At 44.1% G+C, this 19,273-nt stretch overlaps 1 protein-coding gene across 10 annotated transcripts in view; it reads right to left on the bottom strand.

Moving 5' to 3' along the window:
* Positions 1-5,657: 5,657 nt before the first annotated feature.
* LOC132355698 (leucine-rich repeat-containing protein 37A-like) overlaps positions 5,658-19,273 on the bottom strand; it is a 44,566-nt gene continuing 30,950 nt past the window's right edge. For 8 of the 10 annotated variants that reach the window (XM_059908192.1, XM_059908194.1, XM_059908187.1 and 5 more), the window contains 7 exons: positions 16,490-16,608; positions 12,642-14,452; positions 12,113-12,217; positions 7,652-7,701; positions 6,215-6,269; positions 5,981-6,133; positions 5,658-5,878 (listed from right to left, as the gene is read on the bottom strand). In XM_059908192.1, coding sequence (XP_059764175.1) covers positions 5,984-6,133; positions 6,215-6,269; positions 7,652-7,701; positions 12,113-12,217; positions 12,642-14,452; positions 16,490-16,608 — 2,290 coding nt within the window. In that variant the 3' untranslated portion in view covers positions 5,658-5,878; positions 5,981-5,983. Of the gene's footprint in view, positions 5,911-5,980; positions 6,134-6,214; positions 6,270-7,651; positions 7,702-12,112; positions 12,218-12,641; positions 14,453-16,489; positions 16,609-19,273 lie in introns of all 10 variants that reach the window. The other 2 variants (XM_059908188.1, XM_059908196.1) reach the window with 2 other exon arrangements.

Below are 19,273 nucleotides of genomic sequence, written 5' to 3'. Positions count from 1 at the left end.
AGAGCGATTAGGAACACCTCATGAACAATATTTTCAGATTTATCTTCCTTTTTCTAGTACCTAGCACACTCATACTCTATTAGGTACTCAAATATACTTGGGATTAATCCGTTGCGGAGCACGGGCTCTAGGCAAGCGGGCTTCAGTAGTTGCACCACGAGGGCTCAGTAGCTGGGGCTCGCAGACTCTAGAGCACAGGCTCAGTAGCTATGGCACACAGGCTTAGTTGCTCCGCGGCATGTGGGATCTTCCCGGACTAGGGCTCGAACCCATGTCCCCTGCGTTGGCAGGCGGATTCTTAACCACTGCGCCACCAGGGAAGTCTGGAAGGCGGATTCTTTACCACTGGACCATCAGGGAAGTCCCAGGATCAGCCTTTTAAAGATGCATCCCAGAGATGTTTGAGTGTAGAGGTCCACAGACCATATTTTGAGAAATGATATTTCCCTATGGGCACCTTTCCTCTGGCAGCCCTTTTGAATGGAGCTATGTTCTCTCCGATGCTGCACTGCCTGCAGTCTACCCAGCTTTCATTCCAGTGAGAACATTCCAGAGACCAACTAAGGATCAACTCCAGGTGTTTCTCCAGTCACCTCTGGGGCTGCCTGCACGTCACCAGCAACCAGTACCCCACCTGCTGCCCAACTACAGTGACACCTTCCAGATTTGTGATCAGCTAGCTCTCCACCATGTTATTCTATGTGGACACCACCCCCCTTTTACAAAGCCTTGGACAACCATAAGCCTATTTCAAAAAAACGGATTAGGGCTCCAGGACTTCTCCAAGTACAGGTGGTGCCTCCTCACCATACCTGTATACGGACGCATGTTGGATAGTGTTGGTTGGCTCTTGACACCCATTTCTACCCGCTTCTCTGCAGGTGCTCGAAGCCTGGGAAGCATATTTCACAGATCCCCTCGACAGCAGGGTTCTGCCAATAAAATGTACTTGTGTGAAATTTGGAAGGTGGAAAGCAGATGGAAATCATTCTTTCCTCCTCTGCAGCAGACTCCATATTCCCCACCTAGTCACCACCCTTGGGGCTTTGGGGCTGCAATGACCTCATCAGTGGTTTCCCAAAGTTTCCTGACTTCTGAGTGGCAGCAGCAGTTTTGAGTCTATGGAAAGCAGCTGTGGTAAAGTAACCTGAAGGCCAGTGCTACAATGCACCCCCATCCCCAACTTTCACCACCATTAGCCCCCTCAGTGATAAGCACCAACTGTTTGGATATAATCTTTCTTTCTTTCTGGCTTTTTTTTTTTTTTTTTTGGCTTGAAATATCTAGAGTGCTTTCTATTTTCTTGTCTATGCTAGTTTTAAAATATGTCCGCAAATTCTTTGACTCTTCTTTCTTCAAAAGGTGGAGTCTAAGTTCCCTCCTCTTGAATGTGAGCTGGAACGAGTGACTGACTTCTAACCATGCTATGTGGCAGAAGTGGTGCTATGTGCCTTCTGAGGCCGAGCCATAAGAGGAATAACCTCTGTCTCTCTCTCGGACAGCTCCCTCTGGAGGAAGCCAGCCATCATGTAGTGAGGACATTCAATCAAGTAGCAGGTGGACAGACAGGCCCATGCAGGGAGGAAAGGAGGCCTCCCTCTAACAACCAGCACCACCCTGGCAGCCAGGTAAGCCAGTGAACCACCTTGGAAGTGGACCCTCCAGCCTCAGTCCAGCCGTCAGATGACTGCAGCCCTGGCCGATATCTTGAGGACCTCGTGAGAGACCCAGAGCCAGAACTGCCCAAGATATTCCCCTAAAGGCTTGACTCAGAAATTGTGAGGAATAAATGTTTACTGTTCTTTTGAGCCACTATTTTGGTGTGATCGGTTACTTACCACCAGCTACTCAATACACTGTCTGATTCAGGGGTTGAACCAGACAGACTTGAGACCCTCAGTGTATTGAACTGGCATATTAATGAATGATGCCCTCGTCACGGTTGGGGACTTCGGTCCTGGGCTCCAAGTCCTTTCCTCTACCACAATACTTGCCATGCCAACAAGCCACAGATTTTCCTGGGCACGAAATTCCTCAACCCCCTACTGTGCAAATATACAGTAGGGTTTTATTGTTCGGGGGGGGGAACTTATAAGCAGAACAATAACAGAGTGCACTCAAACCCCCAAGCTTTCAGAGAAGGGGATTAGACCAGACTTAGCTGGATTGTGTGTCCCATGACCAGAGTTCCCGTAGAGGAGGAGCCAGCCTGGAGTGCGTCACAGTTACAGGGATGGTGAGGCAGGGAAGGTCTATACTACTAACAGTGGCAACTGCTTGGTGACAGAAATGGTCGCAGTAGGAGGGGGAGCCTAGTTTTTCCATTGAGCTCGCTGGTACCTGGTGAGCTAGCTTTTTGCTGAGCTACTGAAAGGGGAAAGGAATGAGTGTCCAGAACTATCCGAATTATTTCTCATCACCTTCTGGATTCCCAGCACCTCACTGATCTCCATTCCCAGGTTACATTTGGACCTGATCATCTGGAATTTGTCATGAAAGATCTTAAAAGTACAATCTTTCCTTCCCTGAACATAAGCTCTTGTCCTTTCAGTTATTCTCACTCATGTGTATCCAGTGTACATGCTCTTCAGTTGCATCAAAACCTCGGGTCTGGTGCCCCATTTTCTCCCAGTTCCTACTTGGTCTAAACAACCAAGTTGACCTCTTGGCCTCTCTACTTTTAGGCCACCATCAAAGTACTCTTTATAAAACTCAAGCTTGGTCATGTCTCTTCTCTGTTTAAAACATTGTAGTTTGTGCTCTGTTTGGTCAACGCCATGTGCCTTGACCAGGCCCTTTGGGATTGGTTCTCTGCTCGACCGCACAGCCTCACCTACTGCCCTTTCCTCCTTGTGCTTCATGCTTCGGAACACCAGACTGCACACGCTTCAAACCCACCCAAGGTTTCATGCCTCTTGCCTCTGTACTGTCCTCCGTCTAGAATGCCTTTCCTTCATCTCGTCCTCCCAAGAAACTTCTGTTTGGCTTTCTCCTTCTTCCCCTCCTCTAAGCCATCCCTCACATTTACTCCTTTGCAGCCAACCAAGAGCTGAACCACTTCTTGGTACACTGCCATTGTCATGTCAACACACTGTCTTCTATGTATAATATGTCTTCAGGTGTCTGTGCCTCCTCTCAGTCTTAAGGCCCCGCAAGAGCAGGGACTTTGTCCTAATCAACTCTTTCCCCAGCACCAGGCACAGTGTCTGGCATATAATCCAGGCCCAGATCAAGTTCGACCTTTTTCATGGACCCTCCCTAGCTTCCTAACCTTCCCTCCTCTGAATCCTACAGTTTTCTTCTCTGTATCATTTTTGCCCTAATCATATATTGTCTCATTTCATTATCTTTTAAAAAGTGGCTAACTTCTCTGACAGATTTCATCGGAATCAGAATTTGCATTCATTTAGTAGCTGTTGGCCTTGTATCTCCCTCTCCCCTTCTATCTCTCAGGTCTCAGTAAGGAGTTCGGCTCTGAGCTAGTTTGTCCACCATAAGATGGTGACAGAGGCAGCCCCAGGCGGCCATGTTTGGTACCACCTGACCCTGGGCACCCCTCCTGCTTCTGGGCCACAGCCAGGGATGAGTCCCTGATCCAAGGAGAGACGGCTCACTCACAGGCTGGCCGGGTGAAGTCTCTGGCTCTGGCAAAAACACTGCCCAATCTCGGTCAAGCTGGGCCAAGCAGAATCTTACTCTTGGGAATTTTAACTTAGAAATATGGTAGGGTAGCATTTGAGACTAATTAAAAAAATGTGCAAATCTGAGGTAGTATGATGCAAAAAATATTCTCTAAGCCTCATTTATGTACCAACTTTGAAGTAATGGAAATATCCCAAACTAGGAACCTGGAGCTACCTGGAATCCTGGGCCACACTTTGGGAAGCCCAGTAGTACAAGGATCTCTACCCTTGGTTTCTCGTCAGCTCCCTGTCTTTGTGACCACCTCTCTTATTGAAATCAGACCCCCACTCATTACAGAGTTTGAGCGGGCATGGGGACTTTCTGCTCTTGTGACCTAATAGTGTAACCAAAGTGCCTAGTACTGTACCTGGTCCATAGCAGGTGCTCAATAAACAGCAGCTGCCTCCTTCTCCTCATTGTTATCATTGTTATCAACTCTTTGGTGGCAAACACAGCTTATACTTCTCTGCATCCCTGTTGCAGTCTAACAGTTCTGGGCTCCAACCTTAACTCACACTTTTGGACGTGGGGCCTTGGGCCCTTGAGCAGGTTACCTGCATTCTTTAAACCCTGTTTCCTATCTGTCAAACGAGGATAACAAGATATGCTTCCACGGACTGTTGGGCTAAATAAGAGCATAAGACGCCTAACCCAGGGCTTGGCACCAAGCAAGCAAGTGGTAAATGTTAGCTGCTGCTGCTTCCTATTGTTAGTAGTATTAGTCATGCGCCTTAAACACAGTAAATACTTGTTGGCTCACCGAAGTCACCGCCCAGAGAAAAACACTTGTTTTTCATTCTCAGTAAGAACCTTTGGGAGGTGACTTGGGCAGGCACTGAGAGAACAGATGTCTCTCATGCAGCATCAGCAAACTCATAACTCAGAAGAACTGATGGGCCGTTCACTTTGCTTGGAGCCCCACCCAACCGGCAGAACCTGCTGGGCTATCTCCCAGGCCCACTGATCCTCTGGGGGACCGTGTGCTATCACCCCATGGCTTGCACCGTTCTTCACCTCATATGACTAAACCACCAGCACCACCTGTGGTCATTTTGGTAGATTATCAAATCTTGTTCATTCAGAATTTCTTTTACTCATTAATGTATTTAACTCTCACTGACTTAAGAAATGCGATTAGTGACTTTCTTGGCAGGAGTGGAAGAGCCTTTGCACCTTCCACAGGTGGCACTGTCACTATATAATCACTTGGAATCATGCAGCCCTGGGCCTGTGCTGGGGGAGGCAGGAGGTGGGTAGGTTTGGTGCTGGGCTGAGCTGGAGGGAGCCGAGCAGCACACAACTGACCCGCAGTGGGGTCAGGAGAGGCCAGGGCCTGAGGAGGGCCGTCTTGGGCAATGGCTGCTCTCACACATTCTTCTTTCCCCTGTCTTTCTGGCACCTCCCTGCTAGTTATCCAACGGTTGGGATTTTTTTTTAAAGAAAAAAAACAACCCAATGGGAATTTTCCACCAGCTTGAAATGGTGGAGAACCCCCTACCTTGGTACACAGGGTACACATCTGTACATGAGTTTGAGAAGTTGGGAGAAAAGTCAGGCCTTGGCTCCACAGTGGAGGGAGGCCCAGTGATCCAAATATTCTGGCAACCCCAATGACCGTACGAGAGGGGCCAGAAGTAGATGATCCACTATGGGCAGGAGGTCGGGCATGTTGTAAATAACTGGTACTTGATGAACCAGGAGAGAGAGCACCAGAATAAATTGCTATTTGATTTACTCATCTATGCCCCTTGAGGATGGTATGTTTTCCAGTTCCCAGGGACTGATGATACTGGGGAAACAAGGGAGGGAAGCCCCTCTTCATCCTTCTACTCACCCTCCTTTGCCCACGTTTCCTCTTGTGGAAGTACTGGCTACCATGAGGGATTCTAGTTTCAGCTCTGCTTCTTCTTGCAGGCCCCTGTTATTGGTATATAAATATTCAACTATTTACATTTTAATTCCTTACCACCTGGTTAGACTTGGTTATGAATTTATACACTTTAATATAAGAAAAAGAAGTATTTTACAAGCAATGCTGAGAAGCCGATATTAAAAAACAAAATTTGCAGGTGGCTTGAGGCAGAACAGGGTTCACTCTGTGGCTGTCTCGTGTGCGGTCTCACTTTCCTCACCCGCCTCTTCATCAATCCAATATGCAGCCAGAAGCTTCTCTGCTGGGGCTTTGATGACTTCCCTGGGGTAAGAAGAATAATGCCAAGACTTTTACTTTTGAAAGGAACAATGATAGTTTTCATTATTTCCTCATTTTAGATGAGAATTTTAAATTGTCCCCTACCATTTACGGTACATCCTTATAGAAGTACATCTCATCCTCATCAGAAGACTCCCTGTCGTGTAGCTTTTGTGCCATGTTTTCCTTGCGTGTGGCGTTGAGAGGCCTATACATATCCCTAAGCCAAAGTGGCCGCCTTCTCCCGAAAAAGCCCTCCTGGAACACAGAAAGGGAAATATTAATTCAGCATCTCCCCTGCTTTCTCTGGCCACAGTACTATGTCCCCTTCAAATTTACCTGACTCTCACTTTCCCCTGAGCTTCTCTGACGCAGCAGAAATCGAAAAAAGCCCCTTGGAGGAAAACACACACAGTTAGTGTTACGTGTCATTTTTCATCTCTCTCACAATGTGTTCTCTCTGGTCTTATTAGGACTAAATGGGTACCTCAGTCCATAATCACAATGAGCAAAATCACCACAGACCCGGGATCTTGAAAATCATTCCATGCATGCTGGCCTTCCAGAAGTTCTCTGTGTCTGTCCAAAATGGCCCCCGCCCCGTGTCTCTGGGGAGACCTTTGCATGTGGCTTAGCATGGAGTATAGGCAGGATTTTCAGCCCCGTTCACCTTTCTTGGCCCTTGGCCAAGTGCCCTCGTGCAGTGAAAACACTGCACAGCGGCGCTGGGCAGAAACACGTTACTCTCTAGATGCGCTTCACACCAGTCCGCTTCGGACTTAGTCGCACATGCAGCATTTGCTGGGGGTGTGGCTGTGGGGAGAAGGTGCTTTTATTTTCCTGGCTGCTCTATCCTATCCTATAAGTTGAATCACACCAAGTAAACACCTGAACCCAACTAGCAAAGTTATCTATAGCTCTCTGACTTTCATACTGCAGGCTGTCACTGAGGTGTCAGTGAATTGTGAAATCAGTTTAAAGGCCATGACCAGCAGGGAAACACGAAATACTCTTTTTGAATACAAATAGAATAGAAAAAAATCAGAGTGCACAATAAGTTTGTTTCAGAAACTACTTATGCCCATATAGTATGTGTATACTGAATTGTGACATAAAACGGAGCTCACAGCCCAAGCACAGTGTGATCAGTAGAGAAGTCCTCAGTGGAAAGGGACCCTCTTCTTTTTGATAATCACTAGCAGTGTGACCATGGGGCAAGATACTTTCCCTTTCTCTTTCTCCATTTCCTTATTATAAAAGGAAGAGACAAACTACTGTCTAAAGTTTCTCCCGGTTAAAGTTCTATGAGGTTTGGATAAAGGGAATAGAGTAGGGGCCTGAAAAACAGTAGGGCGAGAAGGGAAGTTTTCTTGCCACTTTACAGAAGGGACTCATATGTGCTACCTTTCGTCAGCTTTGAGTGAGGCCAGCCCCTAAATCCCCAACCATGTGGCCCTCCCTACCCCAGAGCCTCCTAGAAGGCCTCTGGCCTGGCCTGATGCCTAGGAACCAGGCACCAGGCCAGCAGGAACAGGTGCAACCAAAACCTCTCCCCGTCCACCCTCTTTCCTTAAAGGACTAGTGAAAGCAGATGAATCTGTGCCAGTCCTGTTCTAACTCAGCTTGGGCTGGGGAGCTAATTCTGCTGATCAATACATTAGGGTAAACCATTAGGGTAATTAAACATTCTTCCTGCCTTTGGTGAGGAAATTGAAATAGGTGAGTTCTAAGTTCTCCTCTAGTTGTAAAATTCTGCTTTAAAAGACCAATATTTACCTTCTGCTTCTTTTCTTATCTTCCCCTTTTGCAATTCGATGAGAATAAATCTGTTTTGAAAGAAAACATGATCATGATTATCCATTACAACTATTTCCAAATCCTTATTCATTCCTTTTTACTTTAAGTCTTATCTACCCAGTGAGATGATAACTTTTTGAAGGAAAGGAATTCTACCCTGTTTAATAATCCTTTGCCTCTTCCACAGTACCTAACTTAGGGTCTTGCATGCAGCTGGCGATATATTTTATTGACTGTTTTAGATAACGTTCAACAGATCGTTCCTAATAAAAACTCTTAGAAGTAGGAAAAGAAAATAAAAGTATCTAGCAGAAACCTAAGCCTTGTTTTAAAATCAACAACAAGAGTAGGATGCCCATCATTACTGCTACTATCGATCAATGTGGAGGAGGTCTTAATCAGTACGAAAAGAAAAACGAAGTCTTGGAAAGGAAGAGACAAACACATTTGCATATGAAATGAGGGACCTAAAAAGACCAAAAGAATCAACCGAAATTTTATTGGAAGTAACATGAGTAAGATGGCTACATACAAAATCAAGAGATCAACATATAAGCCTCAACAGCTTTCCCATATAACACAAATAATCACTAAAAAACAGAAGAAACATCCCGTTCACTATATCAATAAAAATGCATAAAGTACCTAGGAATAAACTTAACCAAAAATTTGTAAGACCTAAGTGATGAAAATATTAAAACTTTTCTGAAGGACATTAAGAAGAAGTACTACATGGCATGAGATACCATCCTCCTAGAATGTTGTAAAGAGGTCAATTCTCATCAAATTAACCTACAAATTCAATGCAATCCATTTATATCCAAAATAATTTTTAAATAAAACCTGGCCAGCCGACATTTGGTAGAGAATATGTGTAAGAATAGTTATGAAATGTATGGAAAAGAAGGTCAAAGAGTAGGACCTTGCCCTACCTGATATAAAATATGTTATAGAGCAACTGGAATTAAGCAGTGTGATATTGGTACTGGTACAGGACAAGATAACTGGATCACAGAATAGAGTCCAGATGAAGATAGTACATGAGACCAGGGAAGAAAGAATAAACCATTCAGTGAAAGATTTGAAAACAATTAGATCTTCATGTGGGGGGGGGGGGGGAAGTTAGATCCCCTGCCTCAACCACACTAAAAAACAAATACAACAAATTCTAGACAGATTACAAAAGTACTTGAAGAAAATATTAGAGATTATTTTTACGTCATGAGGTGACAAAGGCCTGGCTAACAAAAGCCACCCCACATGAGCCATGAGGAGAGGACGGGCAGATATGGTGGCAGACTGTCAACACACCTCCTACTCTGCACAGCCCTTGCCCCCCTTTCCCCTGGACTGTTTGTCTTCTTCTTGTTGACTTATAAAACTCTTGGGAGTTCCCTGGTGGTCCAGTGGTTAGGGCTTGGCGCTTTCACTGCTGTGGCCTGAGGTTCAATCCCTGGTCAGGGAACTAAGATCCCGCAAGCTGCACAGCACGGCCAAACCCCGCCACCCCCAAACAAACAAACAAACAAAAAACTCTTTATAGTAAAGAAATACTGGTTTTCATTGAATTTCAGTGTTTCGAATCTTTCCAGTGTTTTTGTCTCTAAGGAGACAAGACAAAAGAGTGAAGTAGGGAGCACAAGCTTTGCAGTCGGGTGAAACTGGCTTCTGCTTTTGGTTTGGCCACTGGGGCCTTACATTGATCTCCTTCATCTATGAAGGAGGGATAGTAATATCAGCCTCACAGAACTGTGGGCATTAAATCAGACAATATATGGAAAACTCTTCATCTTACGCTTGGCATGAATCAGTGCTAAGCTGGTGTCACAGACAAGATGGTGGACTATATCAAAGGCTCTGCTTGTGGCATCAGGCTCTGAAGATTATAAAAATACTGCTTTTATTTCCTTCTAATACCTTTATGTGGTCTTTTTTCACATTTATGGAAATATGTTTATTTAAGATGAAAAAGGGGGATCTGCTATTCTTTACCCCCCAAATAGTTAGGCAGCTAGTCTATCACCATTTATTCATTTTCCCCCACTGTTTGGAATATTAAAACATGACATTTCAGAAGTCTTAAGAACACATGGGTCTATTGCTGGACTCGATGCTACTTCAAATAAATATTCGGTTGCATGATTCCTCACTGTGGAATTGACATAACGCCTCATCTCTCTTCTGTTGAACACCATTAGTGTCTACCATAGGAAGAACACTGCATGGCCCCTGTCCTCTAAGAGCTTATCATATAAGTGGGGAGAGGAAATAACGGTTAGGACTCCTCGCTTTCGCTGCCTAGGGTACAAATTCAATCCTTACTTGGGGAACTAAGATCCCACAGGCCAAAACAAAACAAAACAAAACAAAACAAAACAAATGTAAGGTTAAACTCTAGAGAAGTTAGAAACAATAAAAAGGGGACTTTACAGAAATTCTAAAAAAGCAAAAGGCCACATGCCACCTGGAGATGTAGAGGGGACAGTCTGGGCAATGGCCAATGACTAGCAAGCTGACCCCATGCTAGTCCCCAGCCTCCTAGGCTCAGAAATCATACTCTTCCTCACCAAGAGACAACTCGCGTCTTCCTGTTGTGGCAGTCTCACTTTATCAATATCACAGGATTGATCAAAAATCAGAATGCCAAATTATTACTTGACAAGGAGAAATACATCTGTTCTACACACAGGGCATCCGTGTCTACACAATCAGAGAATTACCTTCTGTGGAGACAGGCCTCCGTGGCACACTAAAGCACAATCACACAATCGAAGGCTACTTGGTGACAACAGAATTAGAAAAGGAATCAGGTGAATCCAGAATTTAATGGGAAGGCCTGAGGCAGCTGGATCCATCCATCTCCTCAACAGGCACAGCCTGGCTAGCGGGCCTGACTCTTCAGTTCTGCTGCCTAAGGTGCCATCTCTACTCTCGGGCAATGTGAGGACGGGCGCTGCCCATGTTGGTCTCTCCTCACCTTTTCTATGCTTTCACTACTGACCAACCCTCCTGCAGATAGACACATTTCTCTTTAGAAGTTAGTACATCATGTCAGGTTTTATTCAAGTCTGATAGGCCAGGAAGCCATTGGTCCTTACACATCTCTGCTCAGCGCCATGATGTGCTAACCCTGCTGTTTCTCTCTTGGGGGGCTGCCTTTTAAAAAACTGCTTCCCACTTTTGTGAACTCTGAGGGGAGGGGACTGCTTTGCTATGGCCCCTAAGAAATGGTGACAAACCTCACAGGACTAGGATCAGGAGGGCTGGAGTATGCAGGGAAGGCTTTATGAAGAAAGATATCTGAACTTGAGCTGGCTTTTGAGAGGTTCATAGGACTTCCACAGGCAAAGCAACATCAGGGAATCTTAGACGGGCAAAGGCACAGACAACAGCAGGCACGGACGTGGTGTAACCAGCGTATAGGGAGGAGCTGCTCTGGCTGCAATGGAGGGCTGCCATAGCAAGAGAAAAGGTAAATAAAGCAGGTGGGACTGGTAGGGTAGAATCAAGATTGCCAGCTTATTAAAATCACTCTTTTAATGTTAGCCACTGCCTGTTGGGAAAAGTAATAAACCATTATGTAACTGAACAGAAGATAAACAGGCTAGCTCCAGGAATAGGCTACTATAAATATGACATGCTTTAGGGTAGCCTGCTGCAGGATTTTACTTGCAGTGTTTTAATGGAACCTACCTACACAATTCCTAATACACTGGAGAAGCAAGCTGCTAAGTAAGCCTAAGGAATTGACGAGATCACACTTTGATCTTTTAGGCATGTCCTTTTAGCCCTCCCAGGGTGACTGATAGCTCCATGAGTATGGAGATCGTATGTCTCTCACCACTTCAGCCAACAAGGAAAGAAATAAACAGTAGAATGAGAGTGACTGGTGAGTACATCAAATCAGCATAGTTTTTGAGTTGAAGAAATTTTACTATCATGTCAACTCTGGCCTTCTTATAAACTGAACTTGTCAAAACAGTCCAATGGCTTGTTATCGTGGATCCAATTCCAAAGAGATCTCTTGGGAGTGGAGCTCCTTTCAAAATCCTGTGGGGACTTCCCTGGTGGCGCAGTGGTGAAGAATCCGCCTGCCAGTGCAGGGGACACGGGTTCGATCCCTGGTCTGGGAAGGTCCCACATGCTGCGGAGCAACTAAGTCCGTGCGCCACAACTCCTGAGCCCGCGTGCCTAGAGCCCGTACTCCACAACAAGAGAAGCCACCGCAATGAGAAGCCCGCGCACCGCAATGAAGACATAATGTAGCCAAAAGAAAAAAAAGAAAAAGAAAAAAAACTCCTGGGAATATACTTTTCAGTAAAAGAACAAAGTGTATCTCAGTCCTCATGACTAAAGAGAAGAATCAAGTAGTAGTAGGTGGAAAGGTGGCTTTGATTCTCAGTTTGTGGGTTCTGAATCTGAATGAATTATTGTCCTTACCTCAATGAGACAGAGAAGTGTAACCAAAATCGTCACTACTACAGTTACAGATATTGCCAAGATGAGTTTGTTGTTATAGCCATATCCTGGAACTTCTTTTGTGAGCTAAAAAAATAAATAACAATTTTTTACAAACAAGGAGATAGAAGGGATGAAAGCTAACTAGTCTTAAACCTATTCTAAACAATAGCTAACTATTCTTAAACTACTATAAAACCCAATCCTTTCAGGCGAGTAGCTTCTATAAGAACAAGCCAAATTTAATGTTATTAATCTTATCATTAGCATTTTCTTCTACAACTTATTTATCTACAATTTATTTATCTTGCGTTATGTCCTTTTCTCGTCTACCCTAGGAATAGTGGCACACTCTCTCAATGAGTAAAGTGGGAGATCACTGTCTTAGCCAGTGTCATGGCTGAAGATAAGATACAGACTAGGAGCCCGTGGTATTCCTGCTTGGGCACGTCCATGGCATGTCCTAAACTGAGTAAAAGTCCAGGTCCCATGTTTCAGGGGTTCTCCTCACCTCACTTGACTCCTGCTCTTTCTGCTCACTCTGGGCTTCTGTGCTCTCACTGATATAGTTGTCACTTTTCCACTGGCCCGTATCCCATTCCGCTTTGGACACCTTTACTTCCTGCTGCTTGCTGAGAAGCTTCATCAGGAGGCCTGTTCTAGAGATGAGGTTGGCACAGGCCAGCTGCACGTGGGTGTCCGAGCAGTCTATTATCAAAGTCTGGATAACACGAGAAATGAGCCTTCGCACGTCATTGTTGGGGATGAGGGACCGTAGCTGCTGGTTTAGCTGAGTTTCAACTTGATCACCCGGGGATGTGAGCCCTGGGAAAGTGAAGCCTGTGGGCTTAGAGGATAATTCAGTGCCCGTGTTGTGGTGCTCCCACTGTGTTTCGTTGGTGTGTTGAACAGGTGCCATACTGTTGTCTGCAGCAACAGCAGAATGTGCAGTGGAGACATCCTTATGGGTAGTGTTTTCAGGGCCGGTTCCTCCGGGCAGAGTAGAGTTTCCTGAGGAAATAACTTCTTCAGAAACATTTTGTGCAGTATTGTTTTCTGAAGTAGTGTTTTCTGTAGAAGGGTCTGAAAGAGAAAATAATTCTGGAAAAGGATTTTCCTGAGAAGTCACTTCTCTTGAAGGTGAAACAGCTTCTCGCGGAGGGGAATTTATGAGACTCCTCACTACAGAGAACGGCGGGCTTGCAAGCATCATTCTATTGAGTGAACTTTTCTTTCTGAACTTTCGACTCCTTTTGCCTTTGGGTTTTCTCTGGACCCGATGAGTCCTAATTTTATGGAAGATGTATTTTTTCCCAGAATGTGAGATTAGTTCAAAATCCTTAATATTTCTAACTCTAGCCTTGGCATCCTCTAAAACAAGTATAGTGTTGGATAAGTCTTTTGATTTGCTTTTAACCTCAGATGGGGATTTTGGAGGGATGGAGGCAGACGGCCTGACCTTGAAGTACTGTTTCAGGGTAGAGGAGCCTGCTGCCTTGTGTTCTTTGATAAATGAAGACTCCGCATTGGAGGACTTTCCCACCAGCTTCCTGGGCCTCTGCACCATGAGAAGCTGTTTCAGCTTTCCTGGGGATGGCCTCCTGAGCCTTCTTTCTTCGGCAGTGCTCGCCACAGATGGCTGGGCATTCTGTTTCCTCCTGACGCTCTCATCTCCCACTGCTTGGAGGTGCATTTTCTGTAGGCCCCTTGGGCCCTTGAGGACCCTGTTCACTCTCAGCAGCTTTTCCTCGGTACTCTCAGTCTTTGCTGGGCTGTCTTTCTGTGGTTGGGGAGTTTCCAATTTCTTTAGATAGAGGTAGCGTTTAAACATGGCACTTAAAAGGTTGGAACGCGTACGCGTGGCAGGTTTTTCCTCCTTTTTAACCTCATCAAATTTTTCTTGAGTTTCTGCATCTAACACATTTTCCAGAAAATGGAGTTTCCTCAATTTATTTTTATTAGTTGAATTCTTGCGTACAGGTTTAACAGAAGGGCTCCTTGTATTGTTTTTCAAAAGGCCCAGGAGCATATCTCCATCTTGTGTATTTGAAAAAAGAAGTTGAAGGAATGGTAATAATGTTGATTCCACATCTCCTAGATTTCCCTCTGAGATGTAAGGCAGTATGTAACTTCGTGCACTGATAATATCACTTTCATTTTTAAAGTCCAGCTGCTCATTCATGAAGCCTGACAAGCTGACAGCACTTTTATCTGAGGATGCCCTCTCTGGCTCAATAATCAGCTCGGTGCTGTTGTTCTTCTTCCGGGCTTGTAACACCTTCATCAACGATCCTTCTGCATTCCCAAGAGATGTTTCTTCGTCTGTCAAAAAAGAAGAGACTGTTTTTGATCATTGAAGACTGATGGGACAGATTTTTGTCAGTCCACAGCCAAATGAATTAGGAATCAGTCAACGTCTGAGTGCCACTTAGGAGAAAAAGAAGCCCACACTTAAGCCTATGACTGGCAACAACAAAATGTGAAAAAGATATCTCCTGAAAAAGTGGCTATCTACTCAGAAAATTCTGTAGTGTGAAATATAGTAACTATATTCAGGATTACTCCACTGGTTCCCAGGGGCCAGTACTCAAGAAGAGCCAAGGCTGGAAGACAAATACTCCCCTACTCAGCTGGACTCTCCGCAGATCTACTGTGACTCCTCACATTCACATACCCCATCCTGTCCTGCCTGAGAGGCAGAGGCGTGTGAGGCTTCCTCTCTCCACCTCTTCAGTGTGCTTGAGTTCTTGCTACTGTCACAGATGACCACGACAACAACCGCTGCTAACAGGTCGTCATCTGGACATGTCCTTCTCCACCCACCCACCGAGTCCTTTGCTCAGTCCCTGCTTCCATATACCCCAGCCCCTGTAACAGAAGGCTCTATACAGAAAAAAACACTATATCCGCCCTGGCTCTTTGCTAAAATTTGGGCAGGGATCTGGGCTATAAGTTAAGAGATTTGCCAGACTGTATGCCAATGTGGAACGTTCAACAAATCAGTGGAATAATAAACTTGAGGTCGTAAAATGCAGAAGGGAAAAAGCAACTTCTGTCAGATGGCTACTTTGCTTTCATTTCATTTTCCTTCTAATATTTCCAGCTATACTTGGGGAACCATCCAAAGCTTCTGACTGTGTGAAGGTAATGTGTACCATTGTGTAGCTGGGCTTCTCTTCCAAAAGGATTAAAAGTATTTTTGGTGAGGGTCAAGGAGGAGGGAAGGGTCATGAGAAAGGAGGAGCATGGGCTTGCAGAGAGCCCCAAACTGGGGACAGGAGATCGGGGCACTAGGGTCATAGCACTTACACCTCTGATCTTGTTTTTCCTCACCTGTAAAAGGAGATTAAAAATGCCTTTACTGCCCACTTCTGGGGGAGAAGGGAGTAATATAATTAGTAAAAAAAATTGTTTGGGGGAGTTCCCTGGTGGTCTAGTGGTTAGGACCCGGCACTTTCCCTGCTGTGGCCCGGCTTCAATCCCTGCTTGGGGAACTAAGATCCCACAAGCTGTGTGGCACGGCCAAAAAAATAAATAAAATTGTGTTGAAAAATCAGCAATATTGTCTTTATACAAGTAGCAAAGTGTTATTATTTATGAGGTGCTCTCGATCACTGAAAGAGACCTGTATTCAAGCTACCTGGGCATGATAGCACATTTTGGAAGTCATCAAGTTAGTGCCAATAAATCTAATATACAGAAAAATGGTTGAAAGCCCCTGAGTGTTTTGTGGATAGAAAAGCTTGAGATTCAGAGCAAGTTCAGAGCTGGACAGTCTAAGAATAAACTAGCTCTCCCAGCCATTAGAAGGGCTAGGTAGCAGCTTCTGGTTATGGAACCAGAAACTCTCAGGCTCCAAATAGGACATAAAACAGCATCTCTTGTACTCTGTATAAAATTGCAGAAACAAACAAAATAAACAAAAATATATTTGTATCTGTCCTATAAGACAAAGGGTACTTGAGACCTAATGTATATAAAATCAGTTTACAAACTGTGATGCACTATATGAATAAGTTCTCGTTTGCAGAGAGCACAGCATAGGATATGTGGCCATTAATGTTAATTCCCTTCCCCCTTCCATTCCTTTCTCTTGTTCCTTTATGTATGCGGATCATTTACATTATTAAGCTAACAATGTAACCCAGCCATTATTAGCTTAATAATGTAATCAAGAATCTGATTTTTAGCAAGGGGTACTTCTGAGAAACTTAGGAAGCTGGAGCTCTGAATGAATGAATTAAAATAATACAATTACATCATTAATTTTAAAATTTATCATTGATTAAAAATAAAAATTAAAAAATTAAAAAATTAAATTAAAAATTAAAAATTTATTATCCCGCAATTGAGACTCACCGCAACGTGTGACGTCTGTCAGGCATTCACTGTCACAACGCAGCTTGACTGTCTGACAGACAACCTCAATAGTAGTTTTAAATTGGCAGAGGCAGCAGGCCATACGGCTAGGTAAGATCCTATAAATGGAAACACAGGTAATTAAATTCGTGGTAAAAGAGTTACTTGAGTAGGTAGAAGAGGTAGGCCAAGACCACCACAGACCAGTGCAAAAAGGAGTTCTTGAGGCATATGGGCTGGACAACTGGATAAGGGCTGGTTGGCCAACTGCTGCTCTTGACTGTTGTAAATAAATATAGAGGAGGAGAGAGGTGCCCAACAGAAGGATTAGGATGGCAGTAGGCATGGTATGTCTAGCAAAAAGGGAATAGGGATTAGAATTGGGTGACATTGATCTGTAGTTTAATTCAGAAGTATCTCCTTCCCACCCAAAAGCCTCACTTTGGGTTGAGAGTACACAGGAAGAAGGCAGACTTCTAAGAAGAGTCTGAATAAGACCGCACCTTCTGGAGTCCCTTTCTCAGTTCCTATTTGTGAGTAGTAATATATTACAAATTATTCTAGTAATAAAAAAGCATCATGTGGGCTTCCCTGGTGGCGCAGTGGTTGAGAATCTGCCTGCTAATGCAGGGGACACGGGTTCGAGCCCTGGTCTGGGAAGATCCCACATGCCACGGAGCAACTGGGCCCGTGAGCCACAACTACTGAGCCTGCGCGTCTGGAGCCTGTGCTCCACAACGGTAGAGGCCGCGACAGTGAGAGGCCCGCGCACCGCGATGAAGAGTGGCCCCCGCTTGCCGCAATTAGAGTAAGCCCTTGCACAGAAACGAAGACCCAACACAGCCTAAATAAATAAATAAACTTATAAAAAAAAAAAAAGCATCATGTGGTTAAACAATAACAGAGATCGCATTGGCCAAATCTGGACAAAAGGAACATTCCAAAGAATAACATTATCATTATAATAAGGTATAACATAGTTAATTTTTAAAAAAGCACATGAGTTCATAATGATACTCAAAATGAAAAGTGGGGGAGCTCTTCTTTATAGAATAATGTCAGCTAATAAATGCAAAAGGAATGACAGAATTAGGAAAGTGTCATTTTGCAACTATCAATGTAATAATCGATTCAGACAAGGATTATCACTGATGCACAGTTGGGTGAAGAGTTGTTTGAAAGTAGGATCTTCACTGATCCCAAACTATCACCCCACATATTATTTATCAATTACCAAGGGGAAAAATAACTTTACAATGGAGAGATATGGAAGATACCACCTTAGTCAAGTGATCAAACTTAGCACTGGGCCACCTGAAGCGCTGAAGTATGAAGAATACATCACCTATATAGTATTCTTTCCCAAAATGTTTACTTTGAATCTAATGAGGAAACAGACAAATCCAGATTGTGGGGCAACTTACAAGACAACTGGCTCAGACTCTTCAAAAATGCCAATGTCATAAAAGACCAAAAAAAAAAAAAAAAAAAAAACGAGGGAAATATTCTAGATTAAAGGAAACAAAGACACGACATGCAATGCCTAATCTTTAATTGGACCCTGTATCAAAACAAAACAGACTTAAAGAATGTTATTGGCTTCTGGCCAAGATGAAGTAACAAGGTCCAAATTTTTTTTTTTTTTTTTTTTTTTTTTAGGGCTTTCTCTAGTTGTGGCAAGCGGGGGCCACTCTTCATTGTGGTGCGTGGGCCTCTCACTATCGCGGCCTCTCTTGTTGCGGAGCACAGGCTCCAGATGTGCAAGCTCAGTAGTTGTGGCTCACGGGCCTAGTTGCTCCGCGGCATGTGGGATCTTCCCAGACCAGGGCTCGAACCTGTGTCCCCTGCATTGGCAGGCAGATTCTCAACCACTGCGCCACCAGGGAAGCCCCAACAAGGTCCAATTTAACCTCCCACCTGAAACAATGAAAATATCAGACAGAACATATGAAACAACAGTTTTCAAGAAACTGGACCTCACGCAATAAAGTTCATTGATCCCCAGAAGATGGGAAATAAATGAAGTGATCCCTATAATTGCCCTAACTTACTTCTCTGAGAGAGTTTCCAGGTCACGGTACAGGGAAGAGAAGTCCAGGCAGAGACTGGTGGACTCCCTGACTGAGGAAATGGAGCTGAGAGTCTGGGAAAACCAAGGTAACTAGAGTTCACAAAGCAGAGTATCAGAGAGAAAAGAAGTGCACAGACAAAGACCTCTGGAGATATGCAGAGGGATCTCTTGAGAATTCAACAAAGTATTGGTCAGTACATTTGTGTGAGGAATTCCTTGATGCCAGGAAAAGAACCACATGAAAGGATTAATAATAAGAATAACTGGATATCACACAGGGTTGTAGGAATAGTACCTGTTCCTACAAGTCAGACTGGAAAACCTCATGATACTCAGAAAGGACTTGTCTCAGTAGGTGCAAATAACGAGCTCCAGACTACAGGCTACTTGGACTCCTACCCAACGAATCTTAAAAGCTAGACCTAAAAGAATAAAATTGTTCTGAGTAACTTAATTTCACCCAAAACAAAGCCCAAGCATTTTACAGGAATATAAATATATATAGCACACAATAAACTAAAACTCACAATATCTGGGATCATATGAAAAATTGCCAAGCATGCAAAGAAGTAGGAAAATGTGACCCATACTGAGGAGAAAAGGCAATCAATCAAAACTAACCCATCATCTATACAGATGTTAGAATTGGCAGAAAAGAACATTTAAAAAGTTATTATACATGAAGAAAAGTTATTATAACTGTATTTCATATG

This window comes from Balaenoptera ricei, chromosome 20, assembly GCF_028023285.1.
Source record: "Balaenoptera ricei isolate mBalRic1 chromosome 20, mBalRic1.hap2, whole genome shotgun sequence".
Taxonomy (NCBI): domain Eukaryota; kingdom Metazoa; phylum Chordata; class Mammalia; order Artiodactyla; family Balaenopteridae; genus Balaenoptera; species Balaenoptera ricei.
This window is presented reverse-complemented; position numbering and strand designations above follow the sequence as displayed.